At 43.1% G+C, this 27,993-nt stretch overlaps 2 protein-coding genes across 2 annotated transcripts in view; both read left to right on the top strand.

Moving 5' to 3' along the window:
* Window positions 1-80: 80 nt before the first annotated feature.
* Window positions 81-15,972, top strand: ercc4 (excision repair cross-complementation group 4). The gene is made up of 11 exons (XM_080747105.1): window positions 81-375; window positions 2,540-2,720; window positions 3,451-3,646; window positions 4,151-4,358; window positions 5,015-5,195; window positions 6,417-6,545; window positions 7,401-7,505; window positions 8,759-9,341; window positions 9,974-10,066; window positions 10,337-10,449; window positions 14,567-15,972. Exons 1-11 carry the CDS (start codon window positions 199-201, stop codon window positions 15,322-15,324), a joined length of 2,724 nt encoding a protein of 907 aa, XP_080603231.1. The 5' UTR covers window positions 81-198; the 3' UTR covers window positions 15,325-15,972.
* Window positions 15,973-16,151: 179 nt separating this feature from the next.
* The window catches only part of mrtfba (myocardin related transcription factor Ba), a 43,925-nt gene continuing 32,083 nt past the window's right edge, over window positions 16,152-27,993 (top strand). The window contains exons 1-2 of the mRNA XM_080748177.1: window positions 16,152-16,281; window positions 23,903-23,997. The gene's annotated coding sequence lies outside the window, so the exon portion shown is untranslated. The remainder of the gene's footprint in view (window positions 16,282-23,902; window positions 23,998-27,993) is intronic.

The following is a 27,993-nucleotide window of genomic DNA, read 5'->3' as shown; positions in this document are numbered from 1 at the left end:
GCCTATCTTTGTTTATAAGGTTTCCGTCTCAACGTGACAGGAAGTGCAAGTTCAAAACATTGCCTAACATCTTTGCCATATTAAAGTGTCTCTCTGTGTCTATGTTTTCTCCTACATTTTTAGCTATCTATATATGTTTTAATCATTGTGAAGACGAGACTCTATCTTTGTTTTAGTTGATGTCGTGACGATTTAATCATGGCGGGGCCTTTGCTGGAGTTTGAGACGGAGATGTTCTTGAATTTGTTCGGCTGTGACGGGCTGCTGGTGACGGCGGAGGGGATGGGGATAGACCGCATTCTGCTGCAGTTCATGCGGGTGCACAGTGTGGAGGACAGCCTGGTACTACTGCTCAACGCGACTACTCCGGAACAGGTCAGAAAAAAACACATTACTACATAACAACGTTACGTTACATGTCCCACTTGAAGAGCTGGCTATCATGGGTACTGCAATGCAAGTGCTCTGAAATATGATATTTCAGAATGATATTTCAAATATCCTTCTGCATAACCGAAGGGGCATGTATTATTCCCTAGATCTGGAAATAAATCTCTCTATATCAGTGTATGTATATATGCCCATTAGGCCATAAGAGATCCCTGTTCCTGTGTGTGTGTGTGTGTGTCACTGTCACTACACGGCTATGCCTTCAAAATTGGTATGAAAAGTCACCTTCAGACAGCTGCTACCCGTGACTTGTAAATAGACTAAGCCCCAATGCTCCCCCCCCCCCTTTTCTTTTTTTTCTGCCTTTGTATTTGATGTTATGCTTTTGAAACTGATATTATCCTAGATAAAGTACTATGTTCTATCCGTCTGTCAGTGTCTTTCAATGTTATATGAGATACTTAAAGTGCGGTTCCTGTGGAAATAAGCCTCGGCTTTCTAGGATCTCCTTTTAGTTCACCTTGTACCAGTGATTTGTACTGTACTGAACTGTACTTTTTTTCTATTGCAAACTTCTAATAAATTCTTCAATCAATCAATCAATCAGCCGCTCTATCTCGGAGCGGCATAGCCGTGTAGTGAGTGGGTGAGAGAGAGAGAGAGAGAGAGAGAGAGAGAGAGAGAACATATAAGTCAGTGTGCTTAGCAACATTTCAAGATGTTGCAGTCACTTGGAATAAAACCTGAGACAAATAGCAGCAGTTTTTCAAAGTAGTAGTTCTGTGTGTACTGAGTGTCACACGTGTCAGGTGCCTGTGTGTTTTTGGGGGAGTTTTTAAATAATAGAGCAGGTTGTCTAGGGATGTTAAGAGTATAGTATTGTGTGTGCGTAACTGCCTGTTTGTGTGTGTCGGGTTGCCTGGAGGAAGCTGTCCTGGAGCCTAGATGTGCTGCGATTGCATCACATAGGCGACTCCATGTCGTCATCATCACCTTCACTTTGTTTGCGTAGGAGTCGGGGAGGGAGAGTGGCTGTGTGTAACAGTTACAGAACTGGTGGCAAGCATCCTAGTACTGTAAGATTCAGAAAGTTTAAAAAAATACATTTGCCCCTAATATAGACTAGACAAGTGATGATGAACAACTTAACAAGTGATGATGAACACTTGTCATTGTGCCAAGGACATAAGTAGGGCTGGGCGACATGACTTCAAATCAATATCACGATTATTATGTTTTTCCTAGACTGCAAAAATAGATTATATATAAAAAAAGCAAAAATAGCTGATCTACAAGATCACAATGCTTTGCCAGCTTGTAGATATTATTTACGGTATTTGCGTTAATCGAATTAATACATTTAGTTGATTGTTAGAAGAATCGATTTTTAGAAATAAATGCATAAAAGTATCTGTTCTGACTTCTGATATATTTTCGGTTAATTATCCAGCCCGGGACACAAGAGTTACATTTACTGCACACACAACTGATTGTGTGCCACTTAGCTCTGGTACAGAGCATCAGCTGCACTGACGCTCTGACAGACTGCTGGCTAAAAGACTAGGCCAGGATTTCTTAGCCCCTAGGAGCGCTCAACTTCAGTCAAAATAAACTAAACTACTTCACTACTCACCAAACCAAAGGTAGTTTTGCGTTGTTGAAAGTCTATTCTCCGCGGTGGGAAACCTCTCAGCACCCCACCCACTCTGTAAAATACATTCAATAAAACGCACCCACCTCGAGCCACCGCAGACACAACCTGGAAATAAGCAGCGGTCGAGTTGGATGCGGTTTATTTCATGACAAATACTGTATTGTACAGAGTGGGTGGGGTGCTGAGAGGTTTCCCACCGCGGAGAATAGACTTTCAACAACGCAAAACTACCTTTGGTTTGGTGAGTAGTGAAGTAGTTTAGTTTATTTTGACTGAAGTTGGGCGGTCATAGGGGCTAAGAAATCCTGGTCTAGTCTTTTAGCCAACAGTCTGTCAGAGCGCTCTGGACCAGAGCTATGTGCCACTATAGAAAGGTCATCATTCACGGTGTCCCCTTAGGTTTTACTAGCACGTAGGGGGACTGAGCAACACATGTTGAAACGTCACAGAATAGTGGACAATGCTCACATTGTATTCCTTCCCCGTCTTTCCCAGGAGTATTTTACAGAGCAGCTGAGAATCGAGGGTGTGTCACACCTGCCTAGGACAGTGACAAGTGACATCCAGAGCGCAGAGCGCTATAATGTGTACACCCAGGGAGGGGTGCTGTTTGTCACCAGCAGAATCCTGGTGGTGGACTTCCTCACAGACCGCATCCCTGCACACCTCATATCAGGTATCATACAGCTCATGTTGTGTTCTGAAACGGCACAAAATTAGGGCTGTCACGATTATGTAATTTTACATGACGATTAATTGTCACTTGTCATGATTTAATTGGGCTTTTGACGTTGACAATTACATTTCTGTTTGGCTTTTAGGCTTTGAAGTTGCACATGGTAGATATAACACATAACCTAAATATACAAAGAAATTACTGACATATTTGACAACTGTATACTTAACTTTAAAATATCATTGATAGTGGAAATAGCCGATCGACAAGCTCACAACACGGTGCATCGCAACGCTTTTTGAACTTGTAGATCTGCTATTTCCACTATTTTTTACAAAAAATATATATATATGAAAATCTTTCAACATGACGATTATCACGATTAGACGATTATGTAATAATTGTGACAGCCCTACATAGCCTACAGGTCATGTTGTGTTCTGAAACGGCACAAAATATATTTTTGAAATTCTGAAGTGCACCGTTCAATTTCAATATTTGTAAAATATAGATTACCTAGTCTGTGCAAGAGTCTGAATGTTTTAAGCAAGATGGTAACTTGAGAACTAAGGTTGAACTTTCGGTAAGTTATACAATAGTGCTTTACTTTTGAAATGGTTATTTTCAAGAGTTAACCCTGAAACAGTTGACTCTATGGAAAATCTATCATGGTTGCAGAAAAAAAAAACAAGCATATAACTGATATTGCTTTAATCTGATGTGTCTCCAGGCATCCTGGTGTACCGGGCCCATAAGATCATCGAGTCATGCCAGGAGGCCTTCATCCTGCGCCTGTTCAGACAGAAGAACAAGACTGGCTTCATTAAAGCCTTCACAGACAAGGCCACAGCCTTCTCCACTGGATTCTGCCAGGTGGAGCGCGTCATGAGGAACCTTTTTGTCAAGAAACTCTACCTCTGGCCCAGGTCTGGTGGATTCTCATCTTGACTTTGTCTCGATTTCTGCATTGCAATTTAAAGGATAACTTTGCCACTTTTCTTGTGGATGTGCATGCGCAATCATTTCTGATGGTCATTGTTGTCAATGGAAGCCATAAAATCATCACATTCACTGAGCAAGCAGAGTTCTACTCACACAGACACTGATGGTGTCTTGATTTAGTGTGCATTGCAAAGGAACATCCAAATATGGTTCAGAGTACTAACTTCACTTTCATTCCATGGCCCACAGACAGAGTTCAAACCAAGCCTTTAGTTCTTCTGTGAGCCAGATATGTCACTATAGGTAGAAAACTAGGTTACCAGCGATACAGAGAACATTGGCAAGTATTGTAGACATGTCACCAATTAGTAATTAACAAATGGAAATGGAGTTGAGATTTGGCCAAGTATCTAAGTCTGATAACATCGCTTTCCCTTTCTCCCTCTCCTCTATCTGTTACTCAACTCGTTCACCCGGCCCTCTTCCAGGTTCCAAGCTTCGGTGAACACGGCTCTAGACAGACACAAGCCAGAGGTGGTGGAGCTGCACGTGGCTCTGACCCCGGCCATGAAAACCATCCAGAGCTCCATCCTGGACATCATGGGTGCCTGCCTGAAGGAGCTGAAGCGCTACAACCCCACACTGGAGGCCGAAGACCTCTCCCTGGAGAACACACTGGGCAACGCCTTCGAGAAGGTTTGCCACAACGGCACGACTGCAGAGAGATTAGACTAGACAACAGAATAGAGGATAGAACCTAGACAGTGTGGGAAAGAACAACGGACTCACTCGCTAGCTTTCGCCGAGGACTGAAGACTCACCTTTTCAGACTCCACCTAAACCCTTAGCACTACTGGAAAAATCAATGACCATACATGAAGCTAGTTAGCATTTGTTTTTAGGTTTTTAGAAACCTTTTTTATGGATTATATAGTTTTTTTTCTAGATATATATTCATTTACATTTGTTATATTGCTGTTGATGTACTGCCACTTAATCTTGTTTTCTTATTGTGATGTTTATTTGCTTATTGTAAGTCGCTTTGGATTAAAAGTGTCTGCTAAATGCCTAAACTGTAAACTGTAAAACCCAACCCTTTTATAACTTATTTCAAAGCCTCTTTTTGATTTATTTCTTGATAGAAAAACAATATTGTGAACAATAACATTGAGAGAGGCAATATGAAAACAATGGTGATCATTACACAAGTACAATAATCTATAAACAAGGGGGGGAAAGCTGCCTACAGCTTTTAGTTTACATGCTCAAGATTATTAATTGCTCATTCCAGTCATGGAGTTTGATACAAATAATAATAATAATAATAATAATTGCCCTCTCCCCCCACCCAGACCATCCGTCACTACCTGGATCCTCTGTGGCACCAGTTGGGGGCCAAAACCAAGGCCCTGGTCCAGGATCTGAAGGTGCTGAGAGTTCTGCTGCTCTACCTGACCCAGTTCGACTGTGTCACTTTCCTCAACCTGCTTGAGTCCCTGCACAGCAGCCAGAAGAGCTTTGGCAACAACTCTGGTGAGGCCGACTAAATGTGTTTGTACTGCTGGCATACAACCCCAACTTCACCTGTCTTGTCTTGTCTTGTCTTGTCTTGTCTTGTCTTGTCTTGTCTTGTCTTGTCTTGTCTTGTAGGCATATTGGAAGTCGGATATGTTTTGAATCAGCAAAACACCCTATGTGTTGTCCTGGCTGTCATATGTAGTTTTATAAAGCATTTATATTATTTTGTGCACCAGTAAGCATGGCTGACAACAACAGGTGCACACAGCTACAGAGTACAGAAAGGTATGCCAGGCAAGTGCTTAAATTTTGAATAATGTGCAGCAAATATGGTAATAGCATAGTAATATCTAAAGAGACAGGTGTTTTCTTCTTTAGATAATAATACTTAATTGAAGCTAGGGTAGTTACTTTTAATGTGCTTGCATTTGACTTTTGAAAATGAGTACAAGCTTTTATCCAGGCTGTGATGCACCCCCTCACTGTACGCGAGTATTCCTACCATAGGAGACGGGGTTACATAAATTAGAAGGCGCGACTTGTGATTGGTTGGAGCGGAGGTCCGGAGCGCTCGGCTGTGGTCACTTGGACTGCACGGGTGTGAATGTTAACCTCTATGCCTAAACCTAACGCAAAAAGCTATGCCTAAAGCCCTTTGCACACAGGACAGTTGCGTTTCTTCCGTTTGCTGTATGAATAAAACGCATTGGATTTGGTGTGCAATGCTTTGCGGAATCGGCGCTGCGGATCCCAAAAGGAGTCATAAAAGGAGTGATGAGTTTTTCACCGCATGCGACAAGACGCACGAATCGAACTGGGTTCGATCGAGAAAAAAACGTACGGCGGCAGCCACTCGTCGCACGGCTAATTCGGAGCCGGTGTGCATGTGGTCATAGAGAATCATTGTTTTCTTTTCAAAAAATGATATTGTCTGTTTTATCCGTGCGGTTAAACGCGCCTGTGTGCAAAGGGCTTAACTCTAACCCTAACCCTAACCTTAACCTCAGTAAAACTATGCCTAACTCTAACCCTAACCTTAACCTCAGTAAAACTATGCCTAACTCTAGCCTTAACCTCAGTAAAACTATGCCTAAACGCAACCCTAACCGCGGCGTGCTTGAACGGAAAAGAAGCGTTCCTTCAAACACCGTCTCCTACGTTTGGAATAATAGCTCACTGTACCCCTACACTACAATAGCTGCTACTTGGTTTATCATGTGAACATGCTACCACCAGGTTGGCTGTTCCTGGACTCCAGCACCTCCATGTTTGTGAATGCCAGGAACAGAGTGTACCGCATCCCAGACAGCAAGAAGAAGCTCAAAGTGGCAGCAGAGACAGAGAAGAAGCAGGTCTCTGGCACAGGTAACTGACAAAGCATTTTAAATGAATAGTTTTGGCCAGAGCTACATACCCTAGTTCAGACGATATAAGTTAATCAACATTGTAATCAAGCAAGAGTAACTTGGCTGGAATTCAGTAAAATCTTATTTTTTTGCGACCGTCAGGTCGCAAGTTACTATGAAAACCTCCACCGGCTGTCTGTCAGTCAGTCCCTCCGTCTGTCCGTCACGTCACTTCACACTTTTGGCCCTACTCTTATCTCCGGCACTGTTGCCCCTATCCATGCCAAATTTTGCACACACACTCCTTGGCTGGCAAACCACAACCTCTTCCCCTGATTTCTCAAATGCCCCTCTTCTAGCGCCACCATGACATTGCTTATGAGATGAGATGAGATATACTTTATTAATCCCCGAAGGGAAATTAAGATGTTACAGCAGCAAAGTGTGACAATACATAGATAAACTACTGGACAAAACAAGAACACAACAAACACATGGACACAAACACAATAGACCTGAGTCGATCCATAACTATGCATAAGGGAGAGAGTTCTTATACATGTAAATTGTACAGTCTGATGGCAGTTGGCAAGAAAGAGCGTTTATACCGCTCTGTGTGCATTTTCGGGGGAAAGTGAGCCTCTGGCTGAAAGTGCTCTTCCTCTCCTGCATATCACCAGAGAGTGGGAGGGGTTAACCAGAATTGAATATACATACATAATATACATGCGACCTAACGGTCGCTTATCTCCCGATTAGGGAGTCTTACTGGTATTAAATTACTACTATTATAGTATGTCTTATTTAATGTTATCGTATTTGTTTTTGAATCAGAGAATGTTTTTTAAATTGTCTTTGTACATGTGTATCTCAGAGTTGAAGCGAGAGCTGGTGTTGGAGAAGAGTCCTAAGTGGGAGGCTCTGACTGAGGTCCTCCAGGAGATTGAGAAGGAGAACAAAAGCTCTGAACATGAACCAGGTCAGACTTTACTATAATTACACTAATTGTGTACATTTTTCTAAAAAGCACTCAGATTGTCTAAGCCATTATCCACCACACTATCTACCAACATATTGTTGGAACAGGAAGTCATCTCTGATGTCATGTTGTTTTCTTCAGGTTCACTGCTCAAGTATTTAATGCTGCTTGGCTTTTCACAGCAAATGAGGGTTATTAATTTTTAAGTCACCACACTTTTGGAATACACCTTTTGGAACCCTACAAAATGAATGGTCTTTATCATACACCAAATAACATGGTCCAAGCACAGTTAAAAAAATGATAAAGAATCAAATGCTGCACAACTGCCCTTGAGTGCTGATTAAGGCCATGGCTACATGGAGCTGGATTTTTCACATATCCTGGTTTTTCAGATATCCACATGGAAAAATATCTAGGTCCACACGACAAAGATATCTAGGTCTAACAAGCACACACACACAGTAAAGTCTTCAGAGATATCCGGGTTCCCTGTCTACACGGATCCAGTGAATCGGATATTTTTCAATCTCTCCACTTATTTATCCGGTTTAAAAAATATCCAGCTTTGCGGCCGAAATATCCAGCTTCATGTGGCTGCAAGCCCCAACAGCACAAAAAAATGTCTAGCTTCAGAAATATCCAGCTCCGTGTACTGCGTGTAGCCGTGGCCTGAATCACACACCTGTAGACATCCCAGTCCTGAGCAGGGAGAATGCTAGGTGTCAGTCATCGTTAAACAGTGTCAATTGGTGACAGCTCGTTAATTAGAGTAAATTGGTGATTATTCTGGCTGTATTTAAAGTGCAAGTCACTGCTCTCGCCACACAATTTCGTCACAGGGTAGATATGATGACATTTTATGTAACAACATCTATTTTCTTTGACAAGAGTAAGCCTGAAAAGAGTAAGCCTTTTGCAATGCTAGTTAGCATTGCAAAAGGCTTACTCTTTTCAGGTTGTGTTGATATACACAACACAGCCTCACAAGCGTTGAGCTTGTAGATTGGCTATTTCCCTACTTCTTAAACATTTGTTTCCTAATTTATGGAATTTCTTAAAAATGTATTTGATTTCTTCATGAAATTACTCAAAAAATAAATAAAAATAATAATAGATTTTTGTTAGTCAATAAAAAAATGTTGGAAACAAAAAACAAAGGGACTCATAAAACTGTCTGCGACCCACAAATGGGCCCTGACCCAATGTTTGGAAAACAGTGGTCTACAGTATCCCTTGCTTTCTCCCTGCAGGCCGTGTGTTGATCTGTGCCAGTGACGACAGAACGTGTGCCCAGCTGCAGCAGTACATCAACCGCGGCTCTGACGCGCTGCTCAACCGGCTGTACGCGCGCACTGTCGGCAAGCGGGACACGGCCGCCGCGGCTGCCTTAGACCTGGACTCACACAGACAGGGCAAAGGCTGGACCAAGCACTGGCAGCCTGAGAAGACATCCAAAGGGAAGAAAGCAGCACAGAAGACCTCTAAAAGTAAAAGCAGACAATCCCTGACCCTGACCCAGATGATGGGGAAGGACGAAGACCACGAGAGGGAGGAAACCGAGAGGACGGCCAGTAGCATAGATGAAGATGGACAGATGGACGAGGAAGAAGAGGAAGAGCAGCTGAAGTTGGACCTGTCGTCAGACGCCTACTACGGCCTGCTAAAGGAGCCCATGACGGTCATCCACCCGCTGTGGGGCTGCAGCGACCCCTACAGCCTGACACGTGTGCTGCACGAGGTGGAACCCAGCTTTGTGGTGTTGTATGACGCTGAGCTCAGCTTCGTCCGCCAGCTAGAGATCTACAAGGCCAGTCGGCCGGGGAAGCCGCTGAGGTGAGTGTTTGTGTTGGTGTGCGTGCGTGTGCGCAGACAGTCCACAACCCTTCATGCTCATTAAAAAAAAAGAAAAAAAGATATTGGCATAAAAGGGACACAGACAATAAAACAATGGGTATTTTTTTATTGCATGACCCAATAATGCAATTATAAAATGACATTAGGATGCAAAAAACAAAATACAGTACAAATCAACTGATACAGTTACAATGCAGAGGAGACAAGAAAAGAGAACAAATCAAAATACCTCAATCAAAGGCAGCGGCCAACAGAAAGGTTTTAAAAGAAATAAGAGAGGCAGCAGACCCGCATTCTTCTGGGAGTTTGTTCCAGTTATGTGGTGCATAATAACCAAATGCTGCTTCCCCACGACCCCACGTTTATTTGTGGTTATAGGGACAAAAAGCAGACCTGAAAGGTCTGGATGTTTCACGATATCATACAAGATCAGAAATGTATTTTGGCCCCAAACCATTTCCAGCTTTGCCTTTCTAAATATTTCGATGTTTTATATGGCTGTTTTCAACATGGAAAAGGACTTAACTAGTTTCAGTGTTTTGTAGATTGGTCAGCGTTTTTGGTCTGCTCTCATTTGTAATCTTGTCCTTCTCGTCATTGTTTCTTCTCAGGGTGTATTTCCTTATCTATGGGGGCTCAACAGAGGAGCAGAGGTATCTGACGGCTCTTTCTAAGGAGAAGAAAGCCTTTGAACACCTGATCAGGTCAGAACTGTTTCTTCTAACCCCCCGAAGTGGCTGAACAGAGATATGTATTAGTCATTGTTGGAAGTATTTTGAATTCTGTCAAGAAAATAGGGACACCAGGTCGAAAGTGGTTAAGTCTGTGTGTGAATTATATAAATATTAACCAATAAAAAGTGTTAACAAGAGCATGTGACTAAATAATAACTACATTGGATTCATTGGAACACAACCCTAACCTTTGTACCCGACAGCGACAATATTGTATTCTAATATTCTGTGACACGGCAGGGAGAAGGCAACCATGGTGGTTCCAGAGGAGAGAGAGGGCAGAGAAGATACTAACCTGGACCTGGCTAGAAACCTGGAGCCTGCCAACGCCACCGTCAACACTCGCAAAGCAGGCATGTCCCATTCATTTACAATCATGTACATGGCTTGCTGCATTCCATCAGGAATACTATGTATGAAATGTCCCCTCCTTGCCCTCTCAGAATTGTTTTATTTGATCCAAAGTGTGACTTTAGTGTTTGTCCAGGAGACAATAATCCTTTAATATACCTGGAATCGAATGTGTTATTCATACAGTCTGACCGTCAAGGATGTGCACAAAACACGATTAAATAAACTACCGGTATGCACAAAAAGTTAGAAAACGTAACTCTTCAGTTCATTATATATCCCCTTTAATAATAGCAATTGGTATTGTGTTTTATTTCATTTTTATTGTTGATTAGTCACCTTTACAGCGAGGTACAGCTTGTAAGCATCGGGCATTCATGGAATGAGCAGCGCAGCTACGCGTTTGGGTAGCGCCCTCAGAAAATGTGCCAAAATGGCCTGCAATACTGTTCTGCTGGCATTCACTCTCGTTTTGGTCTTCTCTGACACAGAGTTTAAAATGAACAAAGTGTAAAAATATGTGTTTTTTTTATTCAATGCACCAAGCAACAAAGGTAAATACCAATACAAAACAGTATTGCGGGCCATTTTGGCAATTTTTTGGGGGGCGCTACCCACAGTACACGCTTGGCTGTGCTGCTCATTTCATGAATGCCCGATGCTATAAAACACAATACCATTTGATATTATTAAAGGGGAGATATAATGGACAGAAGTAAAGTTGTTTTCCTAACCTTTTGTGTGTATTTTAGTATAACTTATCTATAACTTATCGATGACATGGCTCCATATTGATTGGACTTTCATTCATCCCACTTATAGATAGTTACAGTATGGTAGACAGTCAAACAGTTATAAGTTAAATGTATCAATGACATCATCATATAATACTGTATATACTGTAGGTTATCCGTGTCCAAATCTGGGCAATTCGAGACCCTTTGACCTCCATTATAAATGACTAGAGGTTCGCGGCCCTTCGGGCCGCTCACATCTAGAGTCCACGCCCGCTTCTTTACTAAAAAACGTTTTTTTTTTTTTTTCACAAAAAGTAAAAAAAAATAATAATTAAAAAATAAGAAAACAAATGTTTTTGTGAAAAAAAAAAAGTTAAAAAAAAAAAAAACTATTGTGGCGGAACTATTGTGCCGCAGCACGTTTCCGGTCGGCCGCAGCACGTTTCCGGTCGGACATATTACTGTACTGTACTGTACTGTACCGTACCATACTGTACTGTAGTGTACTGTACCGTACTGTACCATACTGTACTGTACTGTACCATACTGTACTGTACTGTACTGTACTGTACTGTACTGTACCATACTGTTCTGTACTGTACCATACTGTACTGTACTGTACTGTACTGTACTGTACTGTACTGTACTGTACTGTACCATACTGTACTGTACCATACTGTACTGTACTGTACCATACTGTACCATACTGTACTGTACTGTACCGTAGTGTACTGTACTGTACCATACTGTACTGTACTGTACTGTACTGTACTGTAGTTTATGGTACTACTGTACTGTGCCGTACTGTACTGTAGTGTAAAAGTACTATATAAAATCCAGATATTAAAGTTTGTATTATTATTATTACTAGAAGCTGGCGTCTAGTCGGCGACCTGGCCAACTCGGGAACGATGTAAATAGGGAATGAATGCCCCGCCCTTTAATGCAAACCCCATTATACCTGTTGTCATAGGACCCGTTTTGACCATCTGTTTGCCTGTGACCATTTATGCCCATATATGGAGATATCTGTATCTGTCTGTCTGTCGGCGTCCATTTTATGTCCATATATGGAGATCACTGCAGATATAGTTCTGGGTCCATTTTATGCCCATATGCCCATATATGGAGATATCTGTCTATTTGCGTCCATTTTATGCCCATATATGGAGATCTCTGTATCTGTCTGTCTGTGTCCCTTTATGCCCGTATATGGAGATATCTGTTTATCTGCGTCCATTTTATGCCCATATATGAGATCTCTGTCGCTTTTTGTTTGTTTCTTCTTTAAGCAGAATACACAGCCTGCTTATTTATGCCCATATATGGAGATCTCTGTATCTGTCTGTCTGTGTCCCTTTATGCCCGTATATGGAGATATCTGTTTATCTGCGTCCATTTTATGCCCATATATGAGATCTCTGTCGCTTTTTGTTTGTTTCTTCTTTAAGCAGAATACACAGCCTGCTTAAATCTGCATCATTCAAGTCATCCTCCCAGTCCCACGCTTTGTCGCTTGTCTTATGTTTGTCTTTGTCTCTTTTATTTTCTTTTTTGGAGCGGACCCCATGAATGCCCCACCCTTTAATGCAAACCCCAATATACCTGTTGTCATAGGACCCGTTTTGACCATCTGTTAGCCTTTGTCCCCACTCTTTAATGCAAACCCCAATATACCTGTTGTCATAGGACCCGTTTTGACCATCTGTTTGCCTTTGTCCCCTTATGCCCATATATGGAGATCTCTGCACACACAGTACCGGTTGCGGAAAACTCTGATGCCCATATATGGAGATCTCTGTATCTGTCTGTCTGTGTCCCTTTATGCCCGTATATGGAGATATCTGTTTATCTGCGTCCATTTTATGCCCATATATGAGATCTCTGTCGCTTTTTGTTTGTTTCTTCTTTAAGCAGAATACACAGCCTGCTTATTTATGCCCATATATGGAGATCTCTGTATCTGTCTGTCTGTGTCCCTTTATGCCCATATATGGAGATATCTGTTTATCTGCGTCCATTTTATGCCCATATATGAGATCTCTGTCGCTTTTTGTTTGTTTCTTCTTTAAGCAGAATACACAGCCTGCTTAAATCTGCATCATTCAAGTCATCCTCCCAGTCCCACGCTTTGTCGCTTGTCTTATGTTTGTCTTTGTCTCTTTTATTTTCTTTTTTGGAGCGGACCCCATGAATGCCCCACCCTTTAATGCAAACCCCAATATACCTGTTGTCATAGGACCCGTTTTGACCATCTGTTAGCCTTTGTCCCCACTCTTTAATGCAAACCCCAATATACCTGTTGTCATAGGACCCGTTTTGACCATCTGTTTGCCTTTGTCCCCTTATGCCCATATATGGAGATCTCTGCACACACAGTACCGGTTGCGGAAAACTCTGATGTCAGACATCAGCTCCCCATTCGGGGATTCATTTTATGCCCATATCTGGAGAACGCGCGTGCCGGTGGGAAGAACGGTTCTCGAGATTCACATACATACATACACATTCACAGAGATTTTTTGTTGACTCATGCGGCGTACGTGATGTCAGAGCCTTTTATGAAGTGATGTCACAATGAGTCAGCGATTGTGCCGATTTCCTCAGGAACAGCCTGATGTCAGCTCAGCCTGATGACAGCCAACAATCAGCTCCGCGTAAGGAGATTCCGAACGTTTCGCGCCGCTTCGGGAAAACCGCATGCCGAGTCGGGCCGAGGCCCGGCACTGCACTCCGCGCCGCGGCGGGGAACGCGCGTGCCGAATCTGAAGCCGGTGGGATGAACGGTTCTCGAGATACGCGGATTACAAACAAACAAACAGACAGAGATTTGTCGCATTTATAGATAGATTAAGAAATGTAAAGAGTATAAATGTCAAAATGCATAAACATGTGAACTAGAATTAGTGGCAGTGTGCACTGTTGGCACTGACTGGTCCAGCGGTTTGTGAGATTATATATACTAAACTCTGCTAACATCACCAGTGGCATCACCAGGAATGTTGATCCCTCATTGGCTGTTAATGATGAGACACCAACATACATACATACATTCCCAGAATCACAGCCATTTCTGGGCTACGGTCTTCAAAAAAGGGAGACACCGAAAATGCAGACACTTGTTAGAATGACTTGTTTTATGATTTTTTTGTACATATGCCAAAAATGTAATAAAGAAATTTGTAATGATGAGACAACGACATACATATAATACATACATTCCCAAAATCCCAGACGTTTCAGGGCTGTGGTCTTCAAAAAGGGGGGACACCTACCGGTACATACATCCCCAGCCGATTACAGTATTTGCGCGCTCTGCTTGCGCAAGTAATGAAATAAAATAAAGTAACCATGAAGGACATCTGTGTCTGGTTTTGAACAGGGGGACAGGAGCAGCCCAAGGAGCCGTCGCGCGTCATCGTGGACATGCGGGAGTTCCGCAGCGAGCTGCCCTCCCTGCTCCACCGGCGCGGCCTGGACATCGACCCCATCACCCTGGAGGTGGGGGACTACATCCTGACCGACGACACCTGCGTGGAGCGCAAGAGCGTCAGCGACCTGATCGGCTCTCTGCAGAGCGGCCGCCTCTACACCCAGTGCCTGTCCATGACGCGCTACTACAAGAAGCCCGTGCTGCTGATCGAGTTTGACCCGGCGAAGCCGTTCTCCCTCGTGGCCCGTTCCGACTTCCGCCAGGAGATATCGCCCAACGACGTCACCTCCCGACTCACCCTCCTCACCCTGCACTTCCCCCGCCTCCGCATCCTGTGGTGCCCGTCGCCCCACGCCACGGCCGAGCTCTTCCAGGAGCTGAAGCGAGGCCGCCCGGAACCGGACGCCGCGGTGGCACAGGCCGTGACGGGCGAGTCGTCCGACACGGTGGCCGAGTCCGCCGACCTCTACAACCCCGGACCGCACGACTTCCTGTTAAAGATGCCAGGGGTCAACGCCAAGAATTGCAGGGCACTGATCAGCAACGCTGACAGCCTGGCGGATTTAGCTACGTTCAGCCAGGACAAGCTGGCACAGATACTGGGGCATACATCCAATGCAAAGATGCTCTATGACTTTCTGCACAATATTGCTGACGTCCCTGCACCCGCCCAGAAGGGCAAACGGACATACACAAACATAATCTAAGGGTGTGTTATGCTTTAGAGAAAAGTTGTTTCCTTATACATTTTAACCCATAGACTATAGAGCAATTGCATGTAGTTGCAGCCCATGTAATTGCAGCATGTAATTGCAGCCCTTCTTGTATGTATAGTTTTGTGACTGTCTGTCAAGATTGACTTTGCCTTCTGTGAATTTCAAACTAGGTTAAAGTGCCTTGGGTGCATTTGAATCTATGTGTTTAACTCAGGTCTGGTACATTTGTATAAATTGTTTGTCAGTGAATATTAAATATGGAAATGATGTTGTATACACCTGTAAACCTTTGATGTGACAAAGTTGATTCTGTATATAGAACACAATTCTGTGGAACTCTTGGAATGGACCCTTTTCACTTTTTTATTGTTGTAATTAGTCAATTAATGCTTGCCAACTGCTATACATAAATCAAACGTATCCACTATCAATGTTAATTAACTACGGCTGTGTTTACTATCTTAAAACATCTGTGAAGGGTCCATTTATGAAGTAGCCTAAACATTTTTAACTATGAATAAGTGTAAATTTTCTTGTCCTGAAAAGGAAAGCACTTAATTTAAAGGTTAAAGAGATGTTATATGGCAGCTCAAATGCTGTGCATTTGTCAAATGCAATATAATAAAGTGTATGGCATTTGAGGTTTCTTGGCATCGTTTATTATATATAGATATATATCATAATAGATATATATTACATAGTGTCTACATACAATAAACAGTCTTGATATCATAACCCCCCTCCGCAAAGCTTCCTGTCTGATAGCCGCGATGACGTCACCCCATGTATGAGCAGTCGCAGCCATTTTCCTCCGTGGAAATAAACTTGGATGTCCAGGAAAAATAACTCCACACAATTCCACGCACAGACACACTGCTCAGTTGACACTCAACGGGGTCAGTGTCGCACGGACCGCGTCCGATTTCTGGGTCCTCTCCGGCAGATTCGGTAAGATGACATCGCGTGACCGTGTCGTGTGGGTAACGGTCTTGTTTTTAGCATGTTAGCCTGTGCTGTCAGTCAGTTTGCACCAGCCTGCTATTAGCCGGGAACGTTAAAGGTTGTTTGTTGAGGATTGGTCATTTTTTCAGTTGAATGAAATGAAAACATGGTTTGTTGCGATGAACCTAATAGAACAATATGTCAGATAATCTAAGCACTTTGCTGTCACCTGTCAGATTGATGTTAGCTTCTCCCACACCCACCCACCTACTTATAATACCACCTATACCAGTGGATTTCAACCTTTTTCATATCAAGGTCCTTTATTTATTCTGCATTTGAGCCACGGACCACCATTTGATGACATTTAGCCTCACGGACCCCCCAAAAAATGTAGAATATTTTGTTGTCATTGGATAGGATTTTGTCTACAATTTCTTGCTGTATTGATGTTGGTGCCATAGGGCTGATAACCGGTCAATCAAAATAGCAATTCTTCTACATTCTCTAATTGTGTAGACTTCTTGTTAATTACGTAATGCTGCGTTTTACAATAAGCCTAAGGTAACTCTTGAGAGCGTAAATGAAACCAAATGGACCCGTAAGGGTCCAACTCTCAACAGTTAAAGATCTACTGCATGAGGGTCCATTTGGTTACCAACTCTCCATCATTTAGCTGGGATCACCCCAAGGACCACTGGTGGTTAAAACTACAGCCATATACCCACAAGCAAGCACAACTATGATAACAGCATCTGCCTGCACCTTGACTCAGTACCTCCGACCAGAATAAATAATGTTCTGCCAAGGTCAACATGCTGTGTGTGACGGGGTTTAAGGTTAGTTGGCATTGGCAGTGCTATACCTTTCATCATGATGACATAGCTTGATGTTCTTTCTCACGGTCTAAATGATGGGGCATCATCTAGTCTTGACAGCTGGACATGCTGACTGACAGTTGGCTTGTCATCTCTGGGTGGGATGGGCTGATACCTGTACCTAACATTAAAGGAGTAGTTCACCCCCAAAATGACTTTTTTTTTCTTTTCTTTTTTTTGGATTGATTACTCACAACATGGAGACTTGAGTTCAATAATATTTGTGTTGTATTTGTCGCATTCCTAAGACAAAAAAATATATTATAGTACAATTACCCCCATTAATTCCAAATGGGGACCCAAATCCGGGTCCCAATTTGGAATCAATGAGAGTAAATGTATTGTTATCAAATTATTGTTTTAGGAATGCGACAAAAACATAAAAATATTATTGAAGTCTCCATGGTGTGAGTAATCAATTGAATAAAAGTCGTTATGGGGTCATTGGGGTGAACTACTTCTTTAAGCCTTTAATGGTGGCATCACTGAATCTGATCAATGGTCGCAGAGATGAGCACAGTACATTCTCTCTCTCTGTGTGTGTGTGTGTGTGTGTGTGTGTGTGTGTGTGTGTCTCAGAGGAGGCCCGTCTGTCCTATAACTTGGCTTTGTTTCATGGTAAAGTGTGAATTACAATGCTGTCAAATGCTGCTGTGTGAATGTGGCCGGGTGGGAAAGCAATTATCTCCACATGCTGTTTCTTCAGTAAACTGTATGCCCAGTTGTTTGACTAATTTCAGTCTCCGGGCAGTGGTGGGCACAGTATCGCTTTGCAAGCTTGTGCCTACCAAGCAAATTTCAGACGTGTTTTTCCACTGTGTTGTCTGGTTGAATGACAATAAAGTGAGACAAGGTAATCCAGGCACAAGCCTTTGAGTCTTATTTAAATTCTTGGCCCCAAAATGATGTGATACTGTAGCTCTTCCAGTCTTGGCCCAATCCTCACTTTTTCTTTTGTCAACATGGGTTTAAAAGGTCATTTATGCGACGGATTACCACAATCATCATGACAGATTAGTTCTGTGCAGAAAGGTGGTTGTTTGCCAGACGTTTTTTTTTGTTTGTTATTACTGTTTGCAGAACAGGTTTAGGTATTATAGCAAAGTAAGCAAACATCTTGATATTGATGAACTCACCCAGGGCAGCGGTGGCTCAGGGGATAGAGCGGTCGCTTCATTTGGGAATAGAAAGTTCCAAGTTCAATACCCGGCTCCCCCTCCGTTAGTGTCATACTGTCCTTGAGCAAGGCACTTAACCACAGACTGCTGAGCAGGTTGGTTCCTGCAATCCTTGCATGGCTTTCCTCCATCTGTGTGTGAATGTGTGTGTTAAAATGGTGAATGTTATGCACACAGTAGAGTGTCTTGGAGAAAGGAGCCAAAGAATAAAATGGATCATTTATCATTACCCAGAAAATAAAATACTCACCCAGAAAGTTAAGGCCTTCTGCTAGACTACTGCCCTGAAGCTTACAGTTTTTCATTGTTCTGTTTTAATATACCAACCCTATACTAAATCCTAAGTGTTCATTTATTCATTTCTTACTGTGTACAAAATAAATGTGACCAAATGGACCATTACGGGTTATTTAAATCAACAGTGAGGGTCATTGAACATGGAAGGCCACAGACTGACTTCCTACTGCTGTCTTGTTTATTTTGTGTTCTTTTAAATCCTTCTGAAGTATGACTGCATTGCAGTGGAATTTGTTGTCCTGTTTCACCTTAAGGTTTGGTTCCTGTCCCTTGGGTTTTGTCGCTTGCCCAGTAGCCTTTAGAATTCAGTGTGTGTACGTGTGCTTCTTTTCCTTTTGACTGATTTTTAAAAGGAAACCCTCGCTGACGACCAGACAGCCAGGAGGGAAACTCACAACCAAACCTCTGTGTGTGTTTGTGGGAACAGAGCGGAACAGTGACTGGAGAGAATGAGCCAAAAGAATGACATCACTGTTGTCTTATCTCCGGATAAAGCGGTCATTTTTGTTGGAACAGACAGTGGTCTATTTCAGGCCCCAAAACTGTTGACTCAAATAGCGGTACATAGTGATTGGTCGATAGATGGAGAGAGAGAGAGAGAGAGAGAGAGAGAATGCATTTTTGAGACTAGTAAACACGGTATGCTCTTGCTGCTGGTTGCACTCACTGTTCAAATCTCTTTCTCTCTCACTCTGTTGTCTCCGCTTTTCTTTCTGTTCTGTCTTTCTCACTGTCATGCACACGACGCAAGCACACACACTCAGTCGCACTCGCACACATGCACACTCTCACTCAGGTGATGGAGTGTGTTTATATGAGCGTACAGAGACCAGACCACCCTGACTGAACCTTGTTTATCAGCTACTAGACCTTAGACTGCTACCAGTTATCTCATGGACACACACACACACACACGCACACGCGCACACATTTTGAGCGTATTTTCATGCATGTGAGTTTTTTCTTTCTGACAGTCTATGTGTGTGTACGTGTGCGTGACTGTGTTGCCGTGTGTGTTTGTGTGCTGTGCGTGTGTGAGCATCACTGTGTTTTGTCACTCCAAGGGCTTCAAAGACAGGTCTATTTGTAGTATAGTTGACCCTTGACCTTTTCCTGACAGTATGCCAAGCCTTGGGAGGGAGCAGCACAGAGCAGCTCTGTTCTCTGTGTTTGTTATTGTCCTCCTGCATAGTCGTATGTCTACTACACCATGGGTGTGCCTTGAAATCGCCTCCTATTTATGTTTTGGTGCACAATTATAGGCCTCGATGTCACTCATTCTTTTTCATAGTTGTCTTTCTTTGCTGAAAGTTTCTTTGCTGAAAGTTTGTTATGTGACTGAGACCACTCAGTACTACTCACAATGTCTAAATCCTGCCATGCTCTCCTTCTCCTATCACTGTATATACCTGTAAATATATTAATATAAGCCCCCGTATGGGTGTGTAATTAATTGAGAATAGTAGTGTGTGTCTGTCCAGTCGTATTGTCAAAGAATGAATGGCTTTGTCAGAGCTGAAACAATGCATGTTGTACAGATTTGAGACAGAGAGAAATAATAAAGAATTCTGACATAGACAGAGTGTGTATACACTGTATCCGTTACATTGCTGCTGCAATGCATTACATGGTAAATGGTGCTCTCAGTCTACAGTATAGTCCCTTTTACACACTAACCATTGGGAGCAGTTAGGGCTTAAATGTCTTGCTCCTTTTTGACACTAAGTTGGGAGGAGCCTTGGGCCGAACCCGGGAACCTTCCGATTCCCAGGCGGCTGCTCAACCTCTGGAGACACTGCCGTCCCGTTATGTATGAGCTCCTCCTGGACTTTATGTATAATAACAATGCAAAGTACAGGAGCATATAAGTGTCCAGTGTACAGTACACCCTATGTGTACACGGTACTGCTGTTTGGATCTGACTAAAGCCTGATTTATACTTGGTTACACGTTGCATGCCGTAAATAGCAAATAGCAGCTTGTAGATCTGCTATTTACTGAGCATAGCCAATCTACAAGCTCACAATGCGTTGCGAACTTGGAAATTTGCTATTTTCTAACATTTGTATACACTAGTCCTTACCCGTTCAAAGATATGAGCTCCGAAATGATGTGCAGTGTGTGGGTTATGGGATGTGCACTGTGCACACGGTATATGAGGGATGGAAAGTAACTTTAACTGGTACTTGCATGATAATATGTAGGAGCATCAATGTAAGAAATACCCGTTTCGTTTAATGGCTATGTGTGTGTGTGTGTGTGTGTGTGTGTGTGTGTGTGTGTGTGTGTGTGTGTGTGTGTGTGTGCAGCGGTTTGGACCGTGAGACCATCCGCAGAGTGGTCTGTGTTTCTTTTTGAGAGGGTCGGTCCGCCTGAAAAACGCGTTTTGGAACAAAACGGTTACGTTTTGCACGTTTGTGACGCCCTCTACGGGTCGAATTGGAAATGCTTCTGGGGATTCGTTGAGTAAGCCACCCGCAACCTGTGGCAGAAATTCAGTGTTGACTCGACGTTTTGTTTGTGATTTATGGCTATTGTTTGCAAAACGGGCCCCTCCCGCTAACTTTGGAGGCCCGTTACGAACGAACGGTATGGACTATCAAAATATCCCTTGACTATGTTCATTGCATGGGTTCAGAGATCATGTGTACCCATTTTCGTGACATTTGAAGAAAATATGTAGGAAAAGGAGCAAAAAGTGTGTTTTGGAGAAAATTCAAAATGGCGGAAAATCTATCCTGACGCAAATGGGCGGGGCCTATATCGGGAGATGCGTATTGACCCAAGGAATCCAGGGAAAAAAGAATTGTAATGTTCCGACCTACGGTTCAAGAGTTACAGGCCGAAACGTAAAGTGGACTGTTATAGCGCCACCATGAGGCCAATTTGTGAAAGTGACAAACGGGCTTCACAGTTATGTCAGGTGTGTTCATATGCTAATGGTGATGCGATTTCAGATCAATTGCTCCAGCCACTGAGGAGAAACGCTGTTTCAGACACTCACTCAGACACTCACTCAGACATTTGGTGAATTATATGTTAGATTTGAAAACTTTAAATGGGACATTCTGCATAATGAATACTTTCTACTTTTGGTACATTTTTTGATGCCAATACTTTTGTACTGAATTCTGGACGTAACAGATTACTTCTACATTGCAATATTGATACTTTTACTTATACTTTACTAAAGAATGTGAATACCTTTTCCACCACTGCCAGCACAGCACCCAACTGAGTATGACTGAGGCTTTAGTCACATCAGCCTTGTAGTTGTCAGCTGGCTGATACCAGGCAGGTAGAGTGGTAAAGAAGACATTCCCCACACACACACACACACACACACACACACACACACACACACACACACACACACACACACACACACACACACCTGCACTGTGCAGCAGAACTATGCCTTTATATGGTTGTGAGAGACAGAGCAGCCTCACACACCCAACCCAACAGTCACAATGAAAACATGTGACCCAACTGCACAAAATGTGTGCATATAGTACTGTACACTGTATATCTATGTATATCTGTCTGTACACACACACAGTGCACACACACACACACACACACACACACACACACACACACACACACACACACACACACACACACACACACACACACACACACACACACACACACACACACAGAGAGAGAGAATATAATACCAGTAAGACGCCTAAAATGACTTTTGTACTTGGCATATAAAAGCCTCTGTGATCGTATTTAACCAAGTGAGAATAGGTGAAGTGAACCTAAAAACCCAGGCCCTACTGGTTTTTCTTGATGTCATATCTGTCCACCATCATCTACCATTTAGTCTTAGTTTAAGACTGTCGTGCGTGCGCGATGTGTGCGTGTTTGTGTGTGTGTGTGTTTGTGTGTGGCCGCTTTGATGAAACACATGGTACTTGTTGCTGCTAGCGCTGTTAGCAGAGCAGCACGCAGGTCTGTGCCATCTGGACCTGCACTTTGATTCTACTGGGGCAGCATCCGTGTTTATGACCCGCTGCCTAGTCAGCCATGATAGTTGTTTGCTTGTTTCCCCCCCCCTCCTTTCTTTATCTCTTTCATCCCCCCTTTCTCTTTAATTCTCACTTTATCACTCTTTCTGTCTCCGTCTCATTTTATACACCTCCACATAAAGCATGTAGTAACTCGGAATTCATGTCCACTTTGTCCAGACAGAGCAACACGGCACGCTCACGAGCGTGTGATTTTCGAACCGATTCATTCAGTGTAGAGGGATAAAGGGGAACATACTGTAAAGTTGAATACACTAACCTGTTGCACATAGAATATACAGTGAAGTTGTTTACACAAAGTTAGTAGCAATTTGCTATATTGTATACAATATAGCAAATTATTTTTATGCGCATTTGATTTGACGATGCTCTTTTTATTCTCGCATTGCTATTTCTTTCCACACTCCCTTTCTTTTTCCAAACAATCTTTCTGTTTCTTTTGCTCTGCTGTTGTTATTTTATATGCTGCTGCATTGTCTGAAGGAAGCCAAACCAAAATACGTTTTACTCTTACAGTATGTACCTGTACACAAGATGTAAAACCTTGAATATACTGTAGGTTGATGTGGTTATAACTGCTTTGAAGTGGTTGTAACCACTTTCAACCTGGAACGTGTGGAGGAATTCAGATCAATCAATGAGAAAATGAGGAGACAAGACAATGTATTAGGTGGTGGTGGTTATTATTTATGTAACATGATATCATGGACAGAATTACAGTTTAACACTCTGGGGGCCGTATCCGGTTGAATCCCAACTGGGATCCAGCCCAGCTTGTTTGTGCACCAAGCATACTTCTGTTGAAAGCTTACCCAGAGCCTCCGTCTTCAGGCTGATTTAATCTCAACCCTGAGAGTGTTCACCCTGAGAGAGCACTCTGCAGCTCGTCCCGCTATTGTCTCTGCGCTGCGTGTGCGTATCCACTTCCATCGTCATAGAGACCGCTGCGGGTTGCCATAGTAACCCGCCAGCATCTATCGTCGGATCGTCCCCTGACGCAGCCTTAGTTAAGGGGTCTACTACTTTTTAATCAGGCAACTCTAAAGTGCTACTTAATGTTTAATTCCTGCCACGCTACCATTTTGGACGCCGTCTGTTCGTGGCGCGTAGATATCTGATTGATGCATTAGCATTCATCCCTTCATATGTTTCTTTACCCTCGTAGGCAAAACCTTCAGGTTCCGTTATCAAGCCGATTGTGATGCTTACTATTGCTTTCTCGTCTCTTCCCCAGGTTGGACTACATGGCTTAGGGTATCAGCAGCAAGCAGAGTGAGACATCCTTGACCCTTTCTCCCGCTGTCCCGCCTTTCCTCTCTTCCACCAGAGGTAAGCACAGACTCAGAGGATAAGACAATTGTCCATAACCTCTATGTCGATCAATAGACTATCTATAGACTATCAGCACACAGTTTAGGGAGCTGGTTCTCAAACCTGTACATCTCATGGACCCCCTTAACTCTGACAGTATACAAAAGGAACCAAATGGACCCTAACGGGATCATTTGGTTCCTTTTGTATACTGTCAGAGTTATAGACTTGTAAGGGTCAATTTAGAACCCCCAAAGGAACCTTGACAGTCCCTGGACCCCCACTTTGAGAACCACTGGTTTAGATTAGATTTAGATTTTGATGTTGTGATTGGCCTGCTGCTCCTCCGCGAACCTGGAAATCATTTCAAATGTGCATCCCTACCTGGTGACCACATCGTGAATCATTGCATGATCAGTGATGTTCAATTCCGCCTGTCCTCCTTTGAAGCTCTCGTTTCCGTTTAAGGCGACGAGAGAAAGCCCTCGCACAAAATGTCTGCATGCTCTGACTGGTAGTGAATTCCACCTGTGAATGACATATTGAGGATGTGGGAAATTGCCAGATTTTAAATTGACACAAATAAGAAAATTAAACTGAAGGAAAATGGTCATGTTCATGTTACAGACATTGTCTGCTATAATTCGAGACACACTCTCTTTCTTTCTTGTGTCAACATCACAGCAGTAGCGCGTGTTGTGTACAACACACATTTATTATTATATTATAGCAGCTTTTGGCTGCTACAGTTATATCTTCCACTAGAGTAAACTAAGTGATCTCAATTTTAGTTCTGTGTGTGTGTGTGTGTGTGTGTGTGTGTGTGTGTGTGTGTGTGTGTGTGTGTGTGTGTGTGTGTGTGTGTGTGTGTGTGTGTGTGTGTGTGTGTGTGTGTGTGTGTGTGTGTGTGTGTGTGTGTGTGTGTGTGTGTGTGTGTGTTGCAATGTAACTTCAGACTGGATGGACAGATGTTAAATAAACTTGAAGGGAATGATCAGAGCAGTAGGCTGCCCAAAAGAGCTCATTACCGTTTGGGAAAAAGGTCAAAATGAATAACACATGGGCGGATTTACATGAACCTTGCTTGGAATAATGAGTAGGTTGCCCCAAAGAAATAAGTCACAATCATGGATTCATGGTAAGAATCGAGAACAGATGGGCAGATCTTCATGAAACCTGATGATAATCTCCAGTAGGCTGCCATGAAAAGATGACCACCTGTTATCTCCCCCTAGAGCCAAGGTCAGATTTGGAAGACATGCACCGCCAGGTGCATATGTTTGGGTTTGTTGCTGTAACGTTGTAACCTTGTTGGGTCGCACAAAATCAGGGAAAATAGCAGATCTACAAGCTCACAACAAGTTCACCTTGCAATGCTTGTAGATACCGGTCCGGTAGGCTATTGTCGCTTCTTTGAACAGTGCTTCTGGAAGGTGCTAAGCTCCAACATCTGGCTTTGTCCGGTACAAAGTGTCCCAGTCAAAGCGCCCTGAAGCGTGGCCTACCACTGGCCTACAAAAAACGCTCAAAGTTTGTTGTGCATAAGAACAGTTTTTGACATCTTGTGGAAACAGGTTTCGACGATATACGATATATTATTTATTATGCATTTTTGTAATGTCATGATTTGGATTTAAAATCAGCTAAAAATACAACGTAGCTTAGCCTTGTGGCATTCTCCTCTTTAGCTGTGTATGCCAGACAAATGCTGTGGTGAGGGCCTATATGTGGTGAGGGCCTATGCTGCTGACTGGAAGAGATTACTGTCCTCATTTTCTCACTCTGACATCTTGAACTGGGATTTTGGAAATTGCTACATTTCCTGTCCATAAGACCTGACACACGCAGCAAAAGATGCCTTGAGAGACACAACAACGCATGACCTGGGGTCGAGGCATTTACAGTTACACTTCCTTTTCCAATTACTGTTGATTTGAGACGTGTGTGCAGAGAAAGACCTTGAGGAAAGCTGTTTGAGCAATTTTGGATACTTCGTCCTACGGCCAGTCCGTGACGTTGAGAGCTTGTAGATCAGCTACTATGTTTGGTGCGGCACGGACAGCTCTGCACGTTAGTAAGTGTCCTAAGTTTTGGCCAGAAATTGGTATCAGCCAATACGAATAAATAAAAACAATCTCTGTTCTGGCAGTTGTTATTTAGTCAAACCTTGACCCTATCAGACTCGGACCATCTTGCCAGTGCCACCTATTAAAACCCCAGTATCCGTATTGTGGGGAAAGAGATCGCAGAAAAAGGCAGATCAACAAGCAGCTTTTCGATCGGCTATTTCCAGCCAAGATGTTTAACCCTTTAACTGCCAGAGTTAAAACATGATCTAGTCTCCACTTTGCGAATTTGAGCGTTTTTACTAACCTTTGAAGATCCACATGTTGTTTACATTCCAATGTGCATGTAAACAACGGAGGTGGAGGAGGAGACTTCTTCTTTCCACTGGTAAAATAACATTGTATGCGCGATCATCCAGTCTATAGTTAGGGTCCGTAGAAAAAGCATGTTTTGACCAAAAAAACACTTCTGGCTAAAATATTAGGACTTTTCTAAAACCAGTTACATGGAGGCGGACGGACCGGGGGATTTCCCACGGGTGCGGGGAGTGCTCGCTATCAATCGAAAACCATGGCCTCTCTTCTTAACCACTTAAACACTATATGGTTGACCGGAGTCCCTCAGGGCTCTATACTAGTGTACTTTCTGTTTTCTGTGTTATTGTGGGGAATGTTCTCTGAAAATAGCCGATAGACAAGCTCACAATGCGTCGCAGTGCATTGTCAGCGTCCCCCACAATTTATATAGGGCTTAAGTTGTAAAGGCCTGAATGACCTCAGCGACGGGTTATTTCTATAGTGTCACACGAACCAACTGCTCAGCCTACATTAAAGCAGTAGTTAATTAGCTTGAAGTCTGTTTTCATTGATTGCATGTTTTTTTTAAATATTTTGGCATATTCAGTGCTGATGAAGATGAATGTGTTGATTGCTGCCTTGACTTAATGAAATGTGCCTGAATGAAAAATGTGTTTATGGATTACTCGTGGGTTTGCTCTGGCACATGCACCTTACCATTTAACATAGCTGCCTAAAGCCTTTAATATGGTGTAAAAAATGTTTTGTATATAAACACATTATGTCAACTTAAAACGGGAATAATGAGATGCACCGATGACAAATGCATTTCTTCAAGGCATGTTTTCTCATCAACTGGTCTCAAAGACGAGAGGGCAGGTAGCCAAAATAGTGTTGGAGAGAATATGGGAGGCAGAGAGGGCATTTATTTAGCAATTTCCCTAAAGATTAGGCTACGTCAGTCAGAGGAACACAAAGCGATAAGGAGAGGCGCTGTCGTGTTCAGCCTTGCGCGACAATCCTTACGTTGCAGAGTTTAGGATTCATGCTATCTGCAGGGCACTGCCACTCACCTCTGCAGCACCCTGAACACTCACATTTTCCTAACCAAAATGTAAATGAAATGCATTGATTTCCCATAGCAACACGCTGTCCCCCCTCCCCTTCTCTCTCTCTCTGCTTCAACTGATCTCTCTGATGTTTGTTTTTTTGCTCTTTGAAAGCCCTTGGGGATTAATAAATGCCGCCTTCAGGGACACTGAATGATTTCAGTGCCAACAGCAACACATTAGAACTGAATTTGGGAGAAAGGCCACTAAGACCCAGGCACGGATGGCTGTGGGTGTCGGTACTCCACAGAGCAATCTATCAACTGCCATGGATACTAAACTGTTTTGTTTTCGTTGCCGCGAAATGTTTCCGCTCCCTCCACCGGGGGGGGGGGGGGGGAGCGGCTGTGGCAACGTCAACACGAGAGATTACGAGGGTCTCTCTCCGTCCGAACCGAAGAAACATTCACCCTGTCTGCCCGAGACTCAAGTGCGTTGTTTCTTGGGAGCCGCAGCGGTTTGAAATGATTACTCTTCATAATGGCTGAGCCCCGCCACCATGCTTTAATGAATAACACCGCATGGACTGAGTCCTTCCAGAT

Source organism: Nannobrachium achirus, assembly GCF_963921795.1.
Source record: "Nannobrachium achirus genome assembly, chromosome: 18".
Taxonomy (NCBI): Eukaryota; Metazoa; Chordata; class Actinopteri; order Myctophiformes; family Myctophidae; genus Nannobrachium; species Nannobrachium achirus.
Note: the sequence above shows the minus strand (reverse complement) of the source record. Positions and strands in the feature narration are given on the sequence as shown.

What these genes read in the sequence shown, in the direction of transcription:
- ercc4 (XM_080747105.1), top strand. Translation starts at nt 199, where the DNA reads ATGGCGGGGCCTTTGCTGGAGTTTGAGACGGAGATGTTCTTGAATTTG. An exon ending in TGGGCAACGCCTTCGAGAAG is followed by an intron (nt 4,359 to 5,014) that starts GTTTGCCACAAC and finishes CCCCCCACCCAG; the next exon opens with ACCATCCGTCACTACCTGGA. An exon ending in GCCTTTGAACACCTGATCAG is followed by an intron (nt 10,067 to 10,336) that starts GTCAGAACTGTT and finishes GTGACACGGCAG; the next exon opens with GGAGAAGGCAACCATGGTGG.